Source organism: Puma concolor, chromosome B4 (assembly GCF_028749965.1).
Source record: "Puma concolor isolate L17-30 chromosome B4, mPumCon1.1.hap2, whole genome shotgun sequence".
Lineage (NCBI taxonomy): Eukaryota > Metazoa > Chordata > Mammalia > Carnivora > Felidae > Puma > Puma concolor.
In genome coordinates this window covers 90,214,256-90,237,176 of record NC_141673.1, presented here as the reverse complement: position 1 = coordinate 90,237,176, position 22,921 = coordinate 90,214,256, and the positions used below count along the sequence as shown (strand labels likewise).

The 22,921-nt window shown below is 37.8% G+C and overlaps 1 protein-coding gene across 2 annotated transcripts; it reads left to right on the top strand.

Moving 5' to 3' along the window:
• The first annotated feature begins 13,909 nt into the window (after positions 1-13,909).
• Positions 13,910-22,258, top strand: LOC147579290 (uncharacterized). Of its 2 annotated transcripts, none has more exons than XR_015253771.1 (4): positions 13,910-16,543; positions 16,853-16,923; positions 17,589-17,612; positions 18,379-22,258. XR_015253771.1 is itself a non-coding variant. In XM_086713952.1 (4 exons), the coding sequence occupies exons 1-4, from the start codon at positions 16,699-16,701 to the stop codon at positions 19,923-19,925; spliced, it is 303 nt and encodes a 100-aa protein (XP_086570078.1). In that variant the 5' UTR covers positions 13,910-16,698; the 3' UTR covers positions 19,926-22,258. The 2 variants fall into 2 exon arrangements, 1 of the variants encoding a protein (XP_086570078.1); XM_086713952.1 differs by having other exon boundaries at positions 13,910-16,923; positions 18,379-18,424; positions 19,918-22,258.
• Positions 22,259-22,921: the final 663 nt, after the last annotated feature.

The following is a 22,921-nucleotide window of genomic DNA, read 5'->3' as shown; positions in this document are numbered from 1 at the left end:
CCCCCTCCCTGATTTTGTATTGTTTTTGCTTCCCTTCCCTTATGTTCATCTGTTGTGTGTCTTAAAGTCCTCATATAAGTGAAGTCATATGGTGTTTGTCTTTCTCTAACTAATTTTGCTTAGCATAATACCCTCTAGTTCCATCCATGTAATTGCAAATGGCAAGATTTCATTCTTTTTGATTGCTGAGTAATACTCCATTACAGACACACACACACACACACACACACACACACACACACACACACACACACCACATCTTCTTTATCCATTCATCCATCCATCCATCGATGGACATTTGGGCTCTTTCCATACTTTGGCTATTGTTGATAGTGCTGCTATAAACATTGGGGTGCATGTGTCCCTTTGAAACAGCACACCTGTATCCCTTGGATAAGTACCTAGTAGTGCAATTGCTGGGTCATAGGGTAGTTCTAGTTTTAATTTTTTGAGGAGACTCCATACTGTTTTCTAGAGTGGCTGCACCAGTTTGCATTCCCACCAGCAGTGCAAATGAGATACTCTTTCTCCACATCCTCGTCAACATCTGTCATTGCCTGAGTTGTTCATGTTACCCATTCTGATAGGTGTGAGGTGGTATCTTGTTGTCGTTTTGATTTGTATTTCCTGGATGATGAGTGACGTTGAGCATTTTTTCACGTGTCGGTTGGCCATCTGGATGTCTTCTTTGGAGAAGTGTCTGTTCGTGCCTCTTGCCCATTTCTTCACTGGATTATTTGTTTTTTGGGTGTTGAGTTTGATAAGTTCTTTATAGATTTTGGATACTAACCCTTTATCTGATACATCGTTTGCAAATATCTTCTCCCATTCTGTCGGTTGTCTTTTAGTTTTGCTGATTGTTTCCTTCGCTCTGCAGAAGGTTTTTATTTTGATGAGGTCCCAATTGTTCACTTTGGCTTTTGTTTCCCTTGCCTCTGGAAACGTGTTGAGTAAGAAGTTGCTGCAGCCAAAGTCAAAGAGGTTTTTTGCCTGCTTTCTCCTCGAGGATTTTGATGGCTTTCTGTCTTACATTTAGGTCTTTCATCCATTTTGAGTTTATTTTTGTATGTGGTGTAAGAAAGTACACTGCCTTTCATATATTTCAATGAAAGAAAATTTCAGCCCCATCTTGATGAATTTGATAAATTCCAAGAGTTCAGAGTAAAAATTAGTGTTTATGTATGCTTCTGCATAAACATACCTATACTTGTTAAAAAGCCACAACCTGTGGAGACTTCTTTGTTTGTAGGTGAAAACACTGAGCTCCTATTATTTGTAAAAATATACTGTACAAAAACAAGCAAGTAAAGCTGGTATTCCAGAAGGAACCATTCAGATGTCAGAGAGGCTGGTAAAATCTATATTAATGGATCAACTCAATGAACAAACACTTTAACAGGGTAAGTCAATTAGGGAAATGTGATATGATTAACATATGAAAAATTTTTTTCTGAATGAAATTACCAGGTCTGTTATGGGTAAAGGCAAAGTTTAAATTCCTCATGAAGACTTTCAGAAACAATTTGGAAATATTTTAAAATTCAGCTATCATAATAGCCACTGTGGAACTGGAAAAATGTTTTGTACTGTAGAGAGAACTGGCTTGCACTTCGAAGGTAAATAGTAGGTGGAAACAGATGCTTCTTTAGGTAAAGAAAATTAATAGTGTTATATGCTAAGATTTGGAGGAAGGGAGTGAAAGGATGTACATACCAAGAAGCAGAGAAATGTAAGTCCATTTCCAAAAGCCATCTCCAGTTGTTGAGCTAAGCGTAAGTAGGACGGCAAGCTGCCAAGGGAGTTTGCAAGTACTCATGCGTTGTCTGTATTCCTGAGGGGTAGGAAGTGGAGTGCTCCGGGGTATTGCTCCGTGATTATTAGGGAGGCTAAGAATCAGATATCCTTAGGGAAGGCTCCCTCCTCAATCAGTGGCCGTTGGAAATGTGTCACTGTTTCAAACAGCAAAATCCACCTTAGCTTAACTGTGCAGGAAATAAGCTTATTAAAATATATTTGGCTCATCAAAGAATCTCCAATAGACTGGACATGTCCGGTTCAGACACTGAACAACTGGAAATAACGCCCCCAACAGACCTTAGTGGCTGCTTTAGCAAAGGCACCAATGCTACCACCACTTAGTACAGACACTGCAGTTTGTCCTGGACATTTCAACTTCACTGATGATACTGGACCGGACCCTGGAAGTTCTGGGACTTCTGACCCCAGAAAGCCAGATATGTCTGCTGCCACGCTTACTGAAGGATGCATTACATCTGCATCTAGTTTCTCATGTCACCAGCTTCCCAGACTGAAGTCTTGTGTGGGTGGATCACATACTTTTACTCAGCTGCGAAAGCTAGATTGGCGTTCTGGCTCAATGTTGAAGAGACATTTAAGAATGTGTGAAAACGTTCAGACAGAAAAAAGAGTGTACAAAAGATGCTGGATTGCCACAAACATGACAGACATTCACCAAACCCCCAAAAGCAATAGAGGGGTGTTAATGCCTTTGTATACCGATCATTTAAGTAATGCCGTTTTGTATCGGTTAACTATATTAATAAAATAGTGAAGTATGAATATGTGCTCTGAGAGTGGGACAGAAGACGATCAAAGCTAGAAAAATGGCCAAACTATTCGCTTGCTCCTTAAATCCCAATATACTGGAATAACAGTAAAACTTCAAAAACACTTTGAAGGCCACTAAAAGATGAATATGAACATATAGTTTACAGTATTGAACTTGTAACTCTCATTTGGATAAACTTGACAGTTTACTCTTCATTGAACCATATGCATAATGCTACCATAAGAATTATAACCCTGTATTCTGCATATTTCCACCCATCTCTCTCTCTAACCCGTATTATACATTACTTTGTACTAGTACATGGTACAAAATAAAACGTTTGCTGAATAAAATAATGGTAGCAACTTGCAAACAGGGATGTCTGGGGTATGCTCGTAACTTTTTGGAGACAGATATCATTATGAGCAATGTTCTTCCCAAACATATCCTTTGGTGCTACAGTTGGTGGGAGACAGCTGTAGACGGGACAGCGAATTGGCCATGGATAGGAGCAAGGCAAAGTGAGGGCAACGACACAGTGTGTAGGATGTAGGTGAAGGAGAGGTTGGCATATCTAGTCTGGCCAAGAGAAAGTCTCAGTCCTTGGTTTGGTTTTGCCTTTGATTAAATGACTGGTGGAATGGTTATTTAAGACTAGGGTAAAGTCGACATGTTTACCTGAATCTAGACAATTTTAGTTATGCCTTAGCTAAGAATGCAGTCGAACACTTGATATAGGACATGCTCAAATTTGTGGTAAAAGTGTTTTGATTGATTCAGAGCATGTTACGTGTTCCAATCTGTAGCACGCAAAAACACACTGACTACCTATTATCCCTTAGGGAAATGATTGAAGTGATTGTTTTAATTTAATATTTTGGGGTATTAAAGACATTCTTTTTAAATAAAAGGAAGCATTCTGTTTCTAACTCAGACTTTGTTACAACCGATGAAATGAATCCTCTAGATTAGAGCATTATAGGATAGATTATTATGGTTTTATTAAAAACACTTGCTACCAAAATGGACTGTTAAAAGGGCCTATCTCTTGAGATTACACAGATCTCCAACTTAATTGTATTTGTATTTAATTTCACATAGTGGAATATGATTTATCATAGGATTGATGCCTAAAAGATTCCCAAAGAAAGCTACTGAGTTTTTATTATTTTTTATTAAAAAATTTTAAATGTTTATTTTTGAGAGAGAGAGAGAGAAAGAGAAAGCATGAGTGGGGGAGGGTCAGAGAGAGAGGGACACACAGAATCCGAAGCAGGCTCCAGGCTCTATGCTGTCGGCAGAGAGCCTGATGCGGGGCTCAAACCCATGAACTGTGAGATCATGACCTGAACCGAAGTTGGACGCTTAAGCAACTAAGCTACCCAGGTGCCCTAAAAGCTACTGAATTTTAAGATAACAGTTAAAGTTCCTGCTCAATATATTTCATGAGGTATTTTATATAAGAATTTGAATGATACTAAATTCCTGTTTAGTTATAGTTCCAGGAAAAAAGAACTGTGCATAATGTGTTTTCTGTTGATAGAAATTGGAACTTCCTACTCTATTTTTGCCTTAACTTCCAGAAAACTAAGAGCCAGATAAATTGCCCAAGTGCTAATCCTTGATCAACTGAGGTGCCTAGGAGCACTGAAGCCAATGACGCAGTCAAAGCATGTCCTAGTTTATTGCTGTGTTTCAACTCGCATTGTGTTACTTTAAACAAAATTATTTTTTTTGTATGAAAACCCAAATGTGTATTCATTGCAGAAAATATAGAAAAGCGTACGATGGAAAAAGTCAGTAATTTCTAATACAGGTATAACTATTACATGTTCTTCAGTGTCTTTTTATATGTGTGTTATTGACTGTGGATTTACCAAATATGCTCATTCACAAATATTGCCTTAATTAGGATCATATCTATCATATTTCTTATAAATACTTTTCCCATCAATATATATCAACATATATTAATACATCAAAATGTACCTAAGGTATTTTCTCAAATCATAAACTCTTTTTCTAAAACCTGATTTTTCTTGGCTGCATAGTATGCAATTGTAATGAGACAAACATTAATTTTAATTTTATTAATTTAGTATAGGTAGACATATTGCTTCCATTATGTGTTGTAATTAACTTTAATAAGTCAATTAACTATAACTTATAAATAGTTATAACTATAACTTTAATAAGTTAATCAACTATAGTAAGAGTTATAAATTATTCTGCATGCATTTTAGAAATGGGATTATTGGATGAAAGGGTATGGATATTTGTATATTCTTAAGGATATATCTTTGTATCATCTATATCTATGTCTTTATATCTAAATTTAAATGTTGAATCACTTTACTTTTCCACATGCTGCTTATGTAGGTAGTCTGTTTAGTTTCCTCATGCTCTTAAATATTTTTGTTTTTTTAATTTTAAATTTTTTAAAGTTTTTATTTATTTTTGAGAGAGAGAGAGAGAGCGAGAGAGCCCAAGCAGGGGAGGGGCTGAAAGAGAGGGGGACAGAAGATCTGGAGCGGGCTCTGCTTGGACAGCAGAGAGCCTGATGTGGGGTTCAAACTCATAAACCATGAGATCATGACCTGAGCTGAAGGCAGATGCTTAACCGACTGAGCCACCCAGGCACCCCTGTTTCTCATGCTCTTAGTAATTAAATTCTCAGCAGCACTAAATGGTGAATTATAGTATCTTGTTTAAATTGAAAATTCTTTGATTACTAGTGTATTGGCCACATATATTTTTATTTTTACCATTGTGATGAATTATTCTGTATTCTTTCACATTGTTTCAATCTGCAACCCTAATGGACTCAGGGTTACAACTGAGTTCTAGTCTTGGGTCTGCTGACTAACTGTGGGAACTTGATAAAATATAACCTTTTGGGGTTTCTGTTTTTTCATCTAGATAATCTCAAATATATTTTGGTACCGATAAATGAGTTTGATATATTCAAAAAACAAAGGTTTCATTGGTGTCACTCAAGTTTTTTCACTCCTTGCTGACATCTTCTGGTCTAGAGAGAGCGGTCTACTTTGGGCACCTGTTCATTGGCATTTCTTGCTGTGTGTGGCAGTGTCAGCCATTTGGCTAATAGATGAATTCCATCAACAGAGTCTGTGATATTTCTGGCAGACACCAGCATTGTGCTTCATTGGGTTATGTCAATCTATAGTTTATGGTTTAGGGTTTACTAGTATATTATTGACAAGCTCTACTGCGGTTTTAGTCTTAGGGTAAACATTACTCAAGTGGAGAAACCTCATAGCTGTTTACTAATGAAAAATTGCATCAATGATTTCAATTTATAAAATAGCCTGCCTTTCTCAGAGGGCATCTTGAAAAACAAATGAAATAATACATGAGAGAATATTTTGTTATGGAGTGTGATACAGATCTAAGTTGCTTCTGGTCTGATATTGATCTGTGATGGTTTTCAATGTTGAGTAAGTATGAGGAATGGCATGTTTTACATGAAGTAATTTCCTCCAGGTTGTCTATTATCATTAGCTTGGTGTAAACCCGTGAGTGGTTTCCTGCACTCTGATGGATGCAGTCCATTATTTGGGGCTCTGTCATTCGTACTTTTGGCAAGTACTAGTTTGGTGGAGACTGGCAAAGTGACCTAAAGACTTTGTCAGAGAACAAATGCAGTATGTGAGCCTCAGACAGCTGCATTCTTACATCCTGGTACCAGTGATGAAACATGTGTGAAGATATGTCACTGACACTAACTTTGATCATTAAACAGTTTTAATCCAGAATACAGACTGTGTGTAATCTGTAGTGTAGCTTACTTACACTCATTCATAGTTGTACATGGAGGAAGTAGTGTGGTTGATACCATCTTTCAGCAAAAGAACAGTGAGTATATTGTGTTTTTTTTCCATATGTATTTTGTTTATGTCCCTGACTAAATTCACTTAAAATATACTAGTTACTTGATACAATAGTTTAATAATTGGTCTTTCCCAAACAACCTCACAGCATGGCATCATGAGACCTTTATAAACACCTTTAGTGTCCCAAATTAGTGAATTGTCATGAGATGATCTTCATGATACAGGTAAGGCAGAAAATTAAGAGGCATGCCAAGGATGCTAACCAGTGTGCTAGTTCATCTCTTGGTTTCTTGGCAATACTGAATCTCATTTATGTAGAATAATTGTTTTCTTCTGGTTAAATGCTTTATGCATAGGAAGTTTGGTGTACTTTTTTGAATAAAAAGTATTCCAGTCACGTCATACAGATCCTTAGATAATTTCAGGTTTGTGCTAAGCAGTTATCCAACATTTTAGGCAATGGAATAGGTTTTCCTGGGTTCTTACACCATTATTGGTGTAAATAATTGGGATGTTTCATTTTTATGTGAGACATTCTCTGAGCAGCTCCATTGCTATAAAGGGTTGCCTTAAAAGAGAATATGTTCTGAAGGAGATTTTGAGGGGATTAAGAGGAATAAGAATGAATTTGGAGGCCCTGATGTTAATATCACAGCACCTCATGAAGGAAAGAGTTGGTAAGTGCTTAATTCTGGCCCTCATCTGCCCACTGATGCCAGGGTGCAACCATGAAATGATGGTTATATCAGACAGATGACTTCATCTTAACTGTGTTTTGTTTTTTCCTTATTTGAAGCCTGTTAATAAGCTTCCTCCTTTGTTGCTGTCAAACTGATGAAACTTTTGACAATTGACACTATATCCTACTGCATAAACATTCCAGATATTCTAGCTTTCTTAAAAGCTCTTAAGGAAAGACTGTCTACTTACTTTATAACCTAAGCTTATAGCTTCTTGATGTGGTCAATATTGTAGGTTATGATGAAAGTAAGTAGTTAGGTAATTCAGGAATAATACTTTGTTCATATATTTTGTGTATTTTGGGCTTTAGGACAAACGATTTTTCTCTTTAGGCTCTATATATCATGTTATAGAAAGTTCAGAGCTTTCATGAAGCAGATGTAGAGTCAAGTTTTAGCAGTTATTTGTGGAGTAACTTTTTTATTGTATCGTTAGAAAGACGTTTAGACAATTTAAGCCAGCAGATGGCACTCTTACCTTTGTGCGTATGTGAATTGCTGTTTGGGCTTATGGAGACACAGAGCTTGATCTCAGAAAATGTTGAGGATTGCATTTCCCTATTTTTATTCGAATACAGTTTTATAATAAAGCAATAAAGTTATTTTTACTGTTATGGAGAAAAGTGGATGAATGGGCAAAATCATTTCTATACATAGGCCGTTTAATTATTTGTTAGCACGTGAAATGATTTAAGATCCATATGGATGAAAAATGTACTTCCTCCAAGTGCAAGTTCTGTATTGTATCAGTGTCTTTTCTTCCTTTATTTATAACTCACAATCTTAATCTGATAAATCCAGCTGGGTGGACAATAGAGTGAGAACAATTTCTCTCTTTTCCTTTGTTTTTGGGATTTCATAATATCTTGGAATCAATTTTAGTGCTGCCAGGAATCTTAGGGATCATCTCGTTGAATACACAACTTTTAGGTGAGGAACCGTGGCCCACAGAGGTTAAATAATTTGTCCAATCTGAAGTTAGAAATACTTTCTTTTTTATTTATTTTTATTTTTTAATTTTTTTTAATTTTTAAAAAAAAATTTTTTTTTCAACGTTTATTTATTTTTGGGACAGAGAGAGACAGAGCATGAACAGGGGAGGGGCAGAGAGAGGGAGACATAGAATCAGAAACAGGCTCCAGGCTCTGAGCCATCAGCCCAGAGCCTGACGCGGGGCTCGAACTCACGGACTGCGAGATCGTGACCTGGCTGAAGCCGGACGCTTAACCGACTGCGCCACCCAGGCGCCCCAATACTTTCTTTTTTAAAAATCTTATTTAAATTCAAGTTAACATGTAGTGTAATAATGGTTTTAGGAGTAGAATTTAGTGGTTCATCACTTACATATAATACCCAGTGCTCATCCCAACAAGTGCCCTCCTTAATGCCCATCGCACATTTAGCCCATCCCCCCACCCATACCCCTCCAACAGCCCTCAGTTTGTTCTCTGTATTTAAGAGCTCTTATGTTTTGTCTCCCTCCCTGTTTTTATATTATTTTTTCTTCCCTTCCTTTATGTTCATTTGTTTTGTATCTTAAATTCCACATATGAGTGAAGTCATACGATATTTGTCTTTCTCTGACTTATTTCGCTTAGCATAATACACTCTAGTTTTATCAGATTGCTGCAAATGGCAAGATTTTATTTAAAAAAAATTTTTTAATGTTTATTTATTTTTGAGAGAGACAGAGTGTGAGTGGGGAAGGGGCAAAGAGAGAAGGAGGCACAGAATCTGAAACAGGCTCCAGGCTCTGAGCTGTCAGCACAGAGCCTGATGTGTAGCTTGAACTCATGAAGTGCGAGATCATGACCTGAGCTGATGTTAGACTCTTAACCGACTGAGCCACCCAGGTGCCCCAAGATTTCATTATTTTTGATAGCTGAGTAATATTCCATTGTGTGTGTGTATGTATGTATATACATATATATACATATATATACATACATACACACACACACACCGCATCTTCTTTATCCATTCATCAGTCGATGGACATTTGGGCTCTTTCCATACTTTGGCTATTGTTGATAGTGCTGCTATAAATGTTGGGGTACATGTGCCCCTATTAATCAGCACTCCTGTATTCTTTGGATAAGTACATAGTAGTGCAATTGTTGGGTCATAGAGTAGTTTTATTTTTAATTTTTTGAGGAACCTCCATACTGTTTTCCAGATTGGCTGCACCAATTTGCATTCCCACCAGCAGTGCAAAAGAGATCCTCTTTCTCTGCATGCTTGCCAACATCTGTCATTGCTTGAGTTGTTAATTTTAAGAAGTGCTCCTGCTTCTCAAGGTGCTGTGAGAGGCCAGTATGCAGGTATCTTCTGCTCCTGGCTTCCCACCTGCCATGGACACCATCACCCCCAGCTTCCAGTCCTGGGACATCCAACTCTCTTCAGGGTCCCTTGGGGCAAGACCCTTCAAACCCTCTACCTCTGAGCACATAGAGCCTAATCTACCCCAGTGGGTCTGAACCAAAACTGGTTACTTCTCTTCCCAGGGCATGGAGAACACAAAGGTATATCTGGGGGAGGAGAAAAAAATTTTTTTTTATTCTTTTGGCTGATGAATGTTGGGCAAGAAAGACAAATTTTAGTTTTTCAGTAATACGGTGTATTTCATAGGGCCGCACTTTATTCTAACCAAACATTTTAGGATTGGTGGCAATATTTGAAGAGGTGAAAAGAAAATTCAAATTCACAGCAGCTGCTGCTTCTAGTTTAGACTATCCAGGTCCTCAAGCACCTGCTGGGTGAAAAATAGGTTGAGTTTAAGTGGAACAACTGAATTAAGACTGGAGTGTATGGGGAAATAAAGATTAGTTGTTTTTCCCAGAGGAGTGGGCCTCTTCTACTCTGCAGCTGAAAAGGATTACTGCCGCTTAATGGTTCTATTGCCCAACTTGATTTCTTCTCAGAAGCTCTGAGCTTCCTATAAAATAGAATTCACACTTACTGCCTACTTACTCCTTAGGGAGAATTGAGAATTCCCTAGGTTAATTTATGCTAAGTGCTTTTTTTCCCTAGTCAATAATAATACCAATCAGAGTTCTTAAGATGTCATGTGGACCACTGAGCACACCCGTAACTCCCCTCCACTTTTTAAAGTTGTTCTTGATATATTTCCTATACCAGGATCTGAGATAATTGTCCACTACCAGAAAACTTTCCAGTGAGGCAGAGGAAAAAAAAATGATTTTGATACCCACCTACCTCTCCAAATGTTGGTGTAACAGCTGAACCTTGGGGCTGTGTGTACCTCATCTTTTCCATCAGTCTTGGTGTCTGTGTCTGGGTATATTGGAGTGGGTTCATGTGAGCTTCTGAGAGCTGATTGTGTGCCTCTCTTTCCAACATGGTGGTGGGGGTGTCATGGTGGTAGCTTGAAATCAGTCACTTTAGGAATATTTAAAAGGAGAGATGGGGGCACCTGGGTGGCTCAGTCGGGTAAGTGTCCAACTTTGTCTAGCTAGGGTCATGATCTCACAGTTTGTGAGTTTGAGCTTCTGATTCTGATTCTGTGTCTCCCTGTCTCTCTGCCCCTCCCCTGCTCATTCTCTCTCTCTCAAAAATAAATAAACAGTATTTTTTTTTAAAAAAAAAGGAGGGATGGGGGCGCCTGGGTGGCTCAGTCAGTTAAGTGTCCGACTTCAGCTGAGGTCACGATCTCGCGGTCCGTGAGTTTGAGCCCCACGTGGGGCTCTGGGCTGATGGCTCGGAGCCTGGAGCCTGTTTCCGATTCTGTGTCTCCCTCTCTCTCTGCCCCTCCCCCGTTCATGCTCTGTCTCTCTCTGTCTCAAAAATAAATAAACTTAAAAAAAAAAAGGAGGGATGAAGACTACAAATGATAGCTGACTGATAACATTTATCAACACATTACTACCTAAAAACCACATCTGGAACCAGTTTATGAGATAATTTATTTTTAAAAAATGCATAGGAGGAACCTAGAGGTTTTTTCCACTTCACACTTATGTGAAAAGAGTGTCTATAGAGACTCTGGGTGATTTGTAATGGGACGACTATTCATTTCCTCCCCTTCAGTGTACATTGACTGCAATTGAAAATGCCACCACTGTGTTTGTTCAATACAAGTTAATTGTGTGCCAATGACAACACGTCTTTATTTTTTTTTAAATTTTTTTTTCAACGTTTTTTATTTATTTTTGGGACAGAGAGAGACAGAGCATGAACGGGGGAGGGGCAGAGAGAGAGGGAGACACAGAATCGGAAACAGGCTCCAGGCTCCGAGCCATCAGCCGAGAGCCCGACGCGGGGCTCGAACTCACGGACCGCGAGATCGTGACCTGGCTGAAGTCGGACGCTTCACCGACTGCGCCACCCAGGCGCCCCGACAACACGTCTTTAGAGTGTGCCACAAGTTCACTTTCTAAAAAGAAAAATATAAGAAAGTAAGCAAGAAAATCTTTTGAATCAATGTTTTAAAAAGGTGTGTCGAGAGAAAATAAGGAGAACCATTTGGATTTTATTGCAGGAAACCTCTGGTTTTAGGAAGAGCTATTTGTACCTTAATTCTTATCATCTCCACTCCCACCTTCCTTCCCCTCAGCTGTATCCAGGTATGTCGTGTTCAACCCAAAGTACTTTGACAGTTATCACAGATTTTCAAGAATCTTGTGCTAAGCCTCAGGGGACCCAGGGTGGATTAAATGGAATGATGAATTAGTGGCTGCAAAGTATTGTGCTATTGAAAAAAAACAATTCCCCTCTTCTAAATGCCACCACCTCCACAAACAAAAACAATCCTGTGCTTGACTCCGTAATGTCTTTATTTTCATTAGACACTATTTTATTTTATTGTCAAGTGTGTCTTTATTTTCATTAGAACCATGGTGAAGGCAAAGAAATTATTTTCTGTATCGTGCTATCATATTTCACAGCAGGATTGCTAGACAATATATATAGATATTTTAGTCAGGAATTCTGTTAAATTTCCAAGAAGCTCAGGTATCAAATACTGTTTGGCGGCGGAGGGGGGAAGGCCTCCATGGGAAGTTAAATAAAATGGTAGAAGGCCTTTCATTTCCTTGCATGATTATTAATGTTCACACTTCAGGGACTCTAAGCTACGGAGCCGTGGATTCACCAAGCAGTGTCCCCAAGACCCTGAAGTCATCCATATAGTTTTCTAACTTTAGAAATAACCTTATGTTGGCTTCATGCAAATATCTCAGGATCCAGCGTGAACCACAGGTACCCTGGAGCCCTGAGCCTCCAACCAGAGCCCAGACGGCGCTCTACAGATGTCCTCCTCCACACATGTGTCTGGCTCCACCCCTCTATCATCACTCCAGGGACAGAGTTTGATTAGAGTACCAGAAACTTATCATGAAGTTTATACTTGATAGTCTTTTTATGTCTTCTCTCCCTAAAATGGTTATCAAGAAGTTATCCTTCATTTCTTATATCTTATTAGGACTGAAATTGTGAGTATTTGAGGTTAGAGTCACATCAGTGCCTGGGTTTTCCTGTGAGCCTGAGCATGTCAGATCTTAAAGTTCATGGATGTAGGCACACATGATCCTTAAGCCAATGTAATTCTCTAATCTACCTAACCCAATACAATATAATAGAAATGCTTATTTAACATGCTTATTTAATATGATTATTTAACAGACATCTATTGAGACCAAAAATACATCTATAAAATGAATCAAGACATATTTGAAACAGCAAAGAAACTATAAATAATAATACCTACCATTTACTGTTTTTTCCTGTGCCAGGAACTGTGATGAGGGCTTTTAAGAAATTACAGAGAAAATCTAGAACCACACAGCTTAAAAGTTTTAGAGCCAGGTTATGAGCATAACTGGTTTGAGTATGTGGGCTTACCCCTCTGCAATCCATCTATCACATTGTATAAAATGGTATAAATGGGCACCAAGGGGATAGCTGCAGAGTGATTGGAGAAGGGAAGACTTTCTTGAAAGACATAAATTTGGAGCCAATTTTTGACATATGTTCTGTGGCTTAATGCCACTGATATATTAACAACTTAAAGTGCTCAGATTTACAAATTTGAAGATCATTTAAAATTTTGGAAGGAGCAAATGGTACATGTACTAACTTAAATTTATAGGCACAAAAAATTTATCACCGTTTCCCACCCCTTTATTTCTACAATCCATCATAACACCACTGCCAGAATTTTCATGAACTGTTATTTCAGCTCAAATGCCTTTCCTCCATCACCATCCCAAGCTTTGATCCACAAATTCATATTAGTGACCTTTTTTTGCTGTTGGTCAACAGAATACTTTTCATGATCTTAGCCCTTGTCATGGTGTCTGGCTTATCATAGATTCTTAGACATACTGGCTGAATGAATTCTAGTGAGAAGAGTATCTCATTTTTGTCTTAAATTCTCTTTCTTGTTTTCAAAGCCACATTATTTTTACTAACCAGACTTTCTCATTACAAACTCCCTCCTTGGGCTGCCTTGGTGTCTCAGTCAATTAAGCATTCGACTTCAGCTCAGGTCATGATCTCACGATTCGTGAGTTCAAGCCCCACATCTGGCTCTGTGCTGACAGCTCAGAGCCTGGAGCCAGCTTCAGATTCTGTGTCTCCCTCTCTCTCTGGCCCTCCCCCACTCGTGCTCTCTCTCTCTCTCTCTCTCTCTCTCTCTCTCTCTCTCAACAATAAACAAACATTAAAAAACAAAACAAAACTCCCTCTAGTCTCCTGCAAAGAGGGAAAAATACATAACATTGAGCTCTTAATGAGAATGAGAAGGGTAGGAGAACCTTTCCAAGATTTTTTCTATAATACAAATTCAATTCCAAGACAGGAGACCAAAGCCTCTTGAAAGATAAAAAGTTCAATTCATACAGAAAGGCTTCCTGATTCTCGTTTGTGTGTAAGTGGTACATGTTAGAAGGTTGTTCTATCATTAGCTGCCAGATAGAATCTGTTGACGATTTGACTCTGGGACCGTTCAATGGAATGCCTGTACAAGTGGTCAGGAATAAGCTAACTGCTTCTTTAGACTGGACAAACATTTCTTTTTGGACTACACTCATGCCTTTCCCAATGGGACATTGTCACATAATGTTTGCACAAGTGCTTCCTATTTGTAACTTTGCCAGGACTGTGTCCTGTGCGATTCTGCTTGTGTACCCAAGACGCCCCCAGTTGCCAATATTCAGACATCATTAATGACCTTACTAACGCCATTTGATAAAACATTTACATCATTGCTTGCCTTATATCTTATTTTTGAGACATATTGGAATGTCTGTACTACATTTCCCCACTTCTTTCATTTACCACATATTTGTTTGATGGGGTGGTTTTGAGTCGTTGTGTTCTGGTACTTTTAATTCCCTTTTGGCTAGAACCTAAGTGTTTGGTTTGCAGGTCATGAGCCTTGCACCTTGGCAAGAAAAACACTGGTAAAGGCACAATAATGAGGAGTATTGCTTATTAAGAGGTCTCAAGTAGTTCATCTTCCTGCCGTACTGTTACTTAGGGAAAAGTTCCTTTTCTTCTCTGTACTTCTATAAAATGAAGAGTCAGTTTGACCTGAAGGGTATCTGCAACTGGTGTCCTGTCTTGTACCATTTCTACATAATTTCATTTCCACAGTGGTTCTCTTCCATAGGTTCTGAGTTACCTATCCTCTGGGATTATTTACTTACTCTTTTTTTTTTTTAAGTTTATTTATTTTGAGAGACAGAAACAGAGACAGAGACATGTGAGTTGGGGAGCGGCAGAGAGAGAGAATCCCAAGCAGGCTCCTCACTGCCAGCACATGGCCCAATGTGGTGCTCTAACCCATGACGCCATGAGATCATGACCTGAGCTGAAACCTAGAGTTGGAAGCTTACCAACTGAGCCACCCAGGCGCCCCTGGAATAACTTCCTTTCTTAATAGAAATAGCTTCTGCCTCAGATCATTGTCACCTCATGGTCCCCTGATACTGACTTAAAAAATCTGTTTAGATTCCTGAATGGCAACTTTTATCTTGACTTCTGGGCTATATGGTCCTTAACGTTGGACTTAATGGACCTCCTGTTTTATCTTGGTGTAGTGCATTTATGTCTGACCTATCTTAGAAATTCCTGTGAGAATATTGGTCTGGGACTGGTAAAGGGGATTTTGTCCTTAGTGCTTCACTCAGGGGTTAGGCTCTTCCTCTTGTTCTGTTTGCTGTGATCATTCTTTATTAAGTAGCCAGCAAAAACAACGTTAATTCACTTTATTTACTGTTGAATGTCTAATATGCACATGTACCATTTGGACATTTAAAGGGATATATACTGTGCAGCTGTATCCACTACAGTATCTATTTCTTGGTTACCTTCTAAATATCCCCATCCTCAGCTTTATGGGTGCATCCTAATTACTCTGAAGTGGTGTTTCTCATCCCTGGCTACGTTTTTTTTAATCATCTGAGGTGTTCCTAAAAAAATGTTCCAGTCCCACCCAGATATAAGTGAATTAGAGTCTCTGAAAGTGGGGAACTTGGAGTTTTAAAAATTGCTTCCTAAGTGTTTCTAAAGTACAGCTGTGATGGAGAACCATAGTCTCAGCCAATCAATGTGTTATGACAATTTCCCTGGTGGCTGTTATTGGTGAACTTCTTGTGAGAAGGAGAATATTCAACCTTAAAGTCAAAGTGAATGAGGAAATATGTGGCCCCAGTTACTGATGGCTATCATTTCTTGACGAGTCTTAGGATGAAGGTGATGCTCTGGATAATAAAACAGAGAAAGTGATCTTTGATGACATCTTTGAGCTATTGAATTAATTGATCCTGAAGTGTGCCTTACCTTTGGACTCCTGTTATGTGAGAAAATAAACTTCTAAGTCAAGGAAACTGGTATTAGAGAGATTTAATGATTCATGGAAGAAATGAAAACCCAAGACTTGAGGTTCAGTGTTCTTCCTGTACATTCTATGAAGTTATCCTCTCAAGAAATTGGTGAATATAGAAGAGATGAGAAAACAGTACCTGCTCCCAAGAAAATCACAGTATTTTTGAGGGAGATAAACCACATTATAGAAATCTAACCAAATGACCATTGTAACAAATGCCAGCAGCATGTTCAAGTTTACAAAGACTTTCAACATCTATTGCCTCTTTTTATCTTCTCAATAAACTCTTAGGCAAGGATGTTTTTATACCTACTTTACAACTGAAGAGATTGAGTCTCAGAGAAGATGTACTATTTGCCCAAGATGATCCAGTTGGTAACTGAGCTAAGAACTGAACCCAGATCTCACAGCCTCTTGCTGTTAATGACCTTTATGTTTTGGAATTCCATTAGCTCTTCCTTACCTGGATATAGAGACACAAGGATTCAGAAGAAAGTAATGCTCTACTGTTCTCAGCTGCAATAGTGACTTGGTATGCATCTGGATTTACTCTACATGGGGAGTTGTGGATTTCTGTTCAATCTGGAAGGTGGATGAAGTTTATAGAAATCGTTGAGTTCAAGGGAGGGAAATTTTATTTTGGGAGATTAGAGTGTAGGGTTTCTGCAGAGGATTTAATCTGGTTAAATGGCTCAAGATTACCCATCAATGGGATTTGGGTTCAATTGTGGGAGCAGGTGGCATACCCCTGTTTTATTTCTATATTTGTTTTATTGCCTCATTTTGTGCACTTTTGCTCATCCTTTTCTGGGTACAACAACCACATTCTTGATAAGCACAGAATATGTGGAAGTTCCTGCAATCCGTGTTCTAGAACTTTCTACACTTTCCCTGAATCCCACCAAATTCAAGGTAAACTGATTGCCTCCATCTGTAAACTAAGCTTTTTTCTGCAACTAGTTTTCCCCTAACTTCCCACAGGATAAAAAGAACAGCCTAGCAATCTTCCCTTTGTATTGCTCATAATTCTGAGAAGATAGCAAACCAATTAAATAGTGCAGCTGTACAAACATTCCAACTATAATCTATGAAGTTCAGATCGTGAACACATTTTCATTGTCTTCTTTCCCCATATGGAATCTCATTGTTTCTTTTAATTATATTTTAAAAATGTGTTTCTGTAAGATGGAATGTTCTTTAGCCAAAGTAAATTTAAGCTACACTTGCAATGTTGAAATGAAAATTTTGAGGGGAAAACATTTTTGGGAGAAAATTTATTCAGAATAAATAAGGGTCTTTGGGAATGGAAACAATTGAATTTCTGAGTCTAGTTTAGACTAAATCAGCAGAAGATTTCCTTTTGTGTTTTTCAGCAATTACCTAGTGGGATCACCTTTTGGGATAGGCGCCTAACTTAGGAACCCAGGTCACTCTGTTAAAGATAGAATCATTGCACTGAACATTTAAGAGCATTTACTATAAAGCAGAGCCTACTTCAAGCACTTTGTGTGAGTTATGCTTTTTAATCTTCAAAATGGCCTAATGATGTGCTCTTCGTTACCACCCCCATTTTGCAGACAAGGAAACAAAGGTATAAAGAGGTGAGTAAATTGCTTTTTGTCATCACCAAGCCAGTGTTTAAACCCAGGCATTTTGACTCCAGATCAATGCTTTTATTTTTTAAATTTGTAATTAAAATGTTTATTTTTAATTAAAATGTGTATTGAGTTCTCATTAAAAACAAGGCATAATATTTGCTTTGAATCTGCTTGAGAAGATATGACACATTTATAATAAATGATAACTATCGATAGAATAAAAAATGTATTTTGGCCAACTCTTGGAGGTATATAGAGAACCAGAGGTAGGGGATAGCCACAATTCTGTTAATGTGGTTCCTATGAGTTATAACTTTGGGATAGATTCACATCAACTGTTTTAGACTGTTTGAGAGATTCTACTTTATGGTACTGTTATTTGTGGGTAGATCCATGAGCATGCATCCTTATATGGCAACCCACACACATATACACCTACCCCCCACCCCCACACGCAAAAAAACCACACACACACGCACACACACTGGATTTGACAGTGTACTCTGTCCTTCCACGAAAAGGAATGGGAAAATAGCAGAGAATTTCCTCTATTGTGTGTGAATGTTAAGGCCCTCTAAATGGCTGTTATCCAGATCAACATTTTTAATCACAGTGCTTAAATACCTTCCTTCAAAAGGAAGCTACCTATTTAATTGGTTTTCCTTTAAGTGGCCTCTTTGGTTTTAGAACCACTAACTGGTTGGCCAACTAACTAGTCAAACAGTTTTCGAGTGACGGTAACACAGTTTTCTGTATCTCATTACCAAAGGCAAACTGGGAGAAATCATTTCCTGGAAGCAATCAGAGAAAGAGAAGTAAGTTTTGCAGCTCTATTTTGAACATGTGGACAAAATTACCTGTTAACTTTTGTTTCTTTCACTTCATGATTGTTGAGACGTTTTCACTTTGCATGTAATAAAAAAATAGAACCATCTGTTGAACATTCCATATTCCATACTTTTGACTTTATTACATCCTCCTAGAAAATACTTCATTGAGTCTCAAGGACAAAAATCATTCTTTTTTTTTTTTTTTCTCCAGTTCATACTTGTAACCCTCTAGAAAGTGACATATTTTCAAATGAATTGCCTCAACTGGTTGCTCATTGTTCACATGCTCTGCTGTATTAGGAATGTAGCTTTGCTCCTCCTTGGAAGACAAGTAGTGGGTTAGTGCTGGCTAATGATGAAAGGAATACACTTCTTCTAGTTCTTGATGTTTCTTTCTATAAATCTGACTTTTCCCATAGCATTTTTAGATACTTTAGGGATGGGACGCAGAAGAAAAATGACTTTTCAAAGGTCATGTGTTTGGAGAGCCAGAGCTGGAGTCACTATCTTAGCCTAGACCACGTCCAGCTAAATTTCTCCCCCTCTGTCATCTTGATTGCTTCTTAATCATGGTAGATACTAGTCAAGCACGAAACTGTGCTTTCAAGTGTTGTGCTTCCTTAAGGATTTGCCATTTGTATATATTTTTGGAAATGTACCAAATGTAAGACCTGCCATATTCTGAAGACCTGAGGAACTCCTGCTCTGGCTTCTGTCCAATTCTGTTGATCAATATAACCAGGGATGATAAAGCTTTAAGAAGTTGAGTCACACCAGTAAGACAGGAGAGAGAATGCTTGACAAATGGAGATGCTAACTAGCTAATTTGCCCACTTTGACCTTTTGTTAAGTACTGCCTCCATTGAGCCATTATTCCTATATTTCTTGGGGGAATGCTATAAGAAACATCCTTATGAAATCTGATACTACATTTGCATGTTATTAAGGGGGATGCTATTAAGGAAGTTGCCTATAACATGGATCAGTGCCCCATTAGGTAAGTCCCATGTGAGAATTTGCATTTAGTTCTAAATGCAAAGAAAAGTCCTGCTTTCTCTGAGCAGCCATTTCATCTTTGTTTCTCCCTTTTTAACAACAAAAGTCAATCATAACTTCCTTATCTCTTTGGCTAACTTAGAGAGAAAAATGAATTATATAAACACTTATGATCTGAATGCTCACTTAACTCCCTCCCTACACATACCTTAAATTTTTCCAAGAATGATTTATTATTATTATTGATAGTTTACTATTTTATTAGATGTGTTTTTGTTGTGTGTTGCTTAAAATTCTTTGTAAAATCTAGTTGGGGTATAAAATATCTATTAAAAATGTATAAATTGTGAGAATAACAACTGTATGAGGAATGGGTTTTGTCCTTTATCTGGGAGAAACTTGATGAAACCACATTTCTTCTTATAAAAGACATTCTTTTTATTTTTTCTATTAGTGAAGAAAATTTTTCTTTACCCTTTTAGGTTGCTGATTGGAGGCCTGCTAATAAAACTGATAAAAGATCAGGAAGAGAAAAGACAGGTTTTTATTTGTATATGTGCATGGGTGTTCGCAGAAAATGTGACTCAGGAGGCAGTTAGAATTGGGGGCTTATATACCATCTTAATAGGAGAAGGGGAGAGGGAGAAAGGTTCTTCTGGGAAAACAAATGCCTTTTAGGAAAGATAAATGAGCCTTTAGAAGAACAGATGGATGATGTGATAGTTTTGTGATAATGTCTGTTTAGGCAGTTTCTTATCCTGGTGCCATATCTTGTCTCTGGTGATAGGAGTCAATCTTCCCTGGTTATGAAAGTTCTGAAGGAGTGGGTTTATGTCAGATGAATTCTTTTGGGAGGGTATGCTTTTATGCAGGTAAGGGGAATTTAGAAAAAAAAACCCAAATATTCTTCACAGTGGTATGTTCTGGATTTCTTTGCTTCAAAGATCATTGCCCTCAGCAGGGAAAGTTAATTGGGTAGACCATTTGATGTTGCAAAGTTTGTGGGTTAGAGTGGGCTCCAGGTATGTATTTCTCTAGGTTTTAGTCAAATCCGATAGTTTAGCACATCCTTTCTTAGCTGGTTATTGTACTGTATCCTCTGATAGAATTTCCAGAGTGCTTGTCTTACATTCTGATTTTCTCAAACTCTGTTTCTCTTCCCCAACTCACCACACAGACCTTCAGGATTATGGAGTTCCTAACATCTCATTTTCTGTTTTTCCAGTTGTAAATGTATTCTCCCTTATTGCTTCAAATGACAGATTTGTGCTCATTTTGTATGAGTTAACGCCTTTTTCAAACACCAGTACTACTTAGCACTTCTCAATAGGGTAGAGCAGCCATTGTATTGAAGGAAGTCTATAGCAAAAGGAGCCCTTTCTTTGTGCACTTTTACTTTGCTTTATACTTACTTTTGGTCTAACTAGGTTCAAGGCTCCTAATTACTTTATTCTTGAGAGAATTGGAGAGTTAAGTACTAATAGGGGTAGAAGTTGATTGAGATAATGTAGAATTTGCTCAACCAAAAATACATAGTACTTTATAAAATGTCCAAAGTACATTCCTAGTCTATATACTTCTTTTAGTCTAACCTATTATACTGGTTTTTACACTGATTACAAATCAGTTCCCATTTGTACTGCAATAATTTCCTAAACTATGACTTTGCTTTCTTGTATCTCTTTCTTGCACCCCAATCCATTTGTCCTGTAATATGGACAATGTGGTCTTTTAAAGGTAAGAGAGATTATTAAAGGTCCAAAACCTTTCATGGTTATCCACTGTCCTTAGGATAAAACCCCAACTTCTCAGCATAGCCCACAAAGCCCAGCATGACTTCGGCCCTGCAACTCACCTTGGGCCTCATTTCATATCATCTCCCATTGTTCATTGCTTTCAGGCCAAACTGGCTACCCTTCTTTAACTGCAGTTCTTGCCTAGGGCTTTTGTACAAGGTGTTTCCCTTTGTCCAGATTTTCTCATGGTTGGTTTTCATCGTTTGAGTATCACCTTCCCAGAAAACCTCTCTCTGACCACCTTCTCTAAAATCGCTCTCTCTTACCCTACTTTCTGTCACTTCCCCTTGTTTTCTTCCTATCACAACCTCTATCTGAAATTCTTTCTTGTCCATCCCCTCCACAGAATGAAACTCAGTAGGATTAAGACACTGTCTACTTTATTCTTTGCCATGATTTTATTACCTTCATTAATATGTACTCATTGGTGATTTATTGAGTGAATCATGTCAAATAGAAAAAAATGATTATATTACTTTCTAAATCATTAGAATGATGTTTCCTAATTAAATAGTAAATTAATGGAGCAGATGTGGAAAATTGGTTTTGAATGTATTGTATATGAATATTTTGAAAATAATTTCACTCAAATGCTTGGGAAAGCTTTCATAAAAATTTTTAAAATTTTGAAATAAGCATAAACTTTCAGAAAGAAGTACAGTACCAGAACTATCTTTTTTTCAGAATCATTTGGTAGGTAGTATTGTTACTTACTCCTGAATATTTTTATGTGTAATTCATACTTAAAGGATCTTGTCCTATTTAACCGAATTCAACCATCAAATCAGAACATTTACATTGATACGTGACTCTGGTATTTTTTTGGAATTCATTCAAGTTTCATGGTTGTCCAATAATTCCACTTACAACTCCTGCCCTACCCCAACACCCCGAATCCAGTAGAATCCCTTGCTGCACTTAGTTGTCATTTCCCTTTAGATTTCTTCACTTTGGAACAGTTCTTTAGTCTTCTTGACTCTCATAATCTGGACACTTTTGAAAATAAAAGGCCAATTATTTTGAAGGATGTCCCTTAACTTGGGTTGTCTGATCTCTGCTCAAGATTAGACTCAATTTTGAATTTTGGCAAGAAAGTGCCAGAAGGGATGCTGAGTTCCCTTCATTACATTTTATCGTGTGACATATGATTTTCAATTGTCCCACTGCTGATGATCGGCCCAGTAGGTGTGTTCATTGTTATTGAGATGTCATTGCTTCTAGGCTTTTGCAATGGGCAGATCTAAGGAATAAAAATACATGTAATACACATATTTATATATTTCTATATGTATGTATATATCAGTCTGTGTATCAAAACTATAAATTCACACACTTCCTTCAATACCAATCTTCTTTAACCATTTCCTAATCTTCCTCATTGGGTGAGTTTACATGTGATGACTTTATCGGCCTAACTGTATCCTAAGTCTGGTCTGATTTTTGAATGCAAGAAAAAAAAATCCACAATGAGTATTTGTATCCATTCTCTGAGAAAAACTGTGGCTGGGCAGGAAATCTTGGGGCAAGATGTAGGGGAACATGTTGAGAAATGTATACTAAATATTAAATGAATATATAGTAAGTTTTTACAAGTATCATACTTTTTGTTAAATTTCATAATGTAACAATTTTTATTGTTTATGCTATTTGCATTCAGGGAGTCACTGTTACTTTTGCTGCCTTTTTTTAA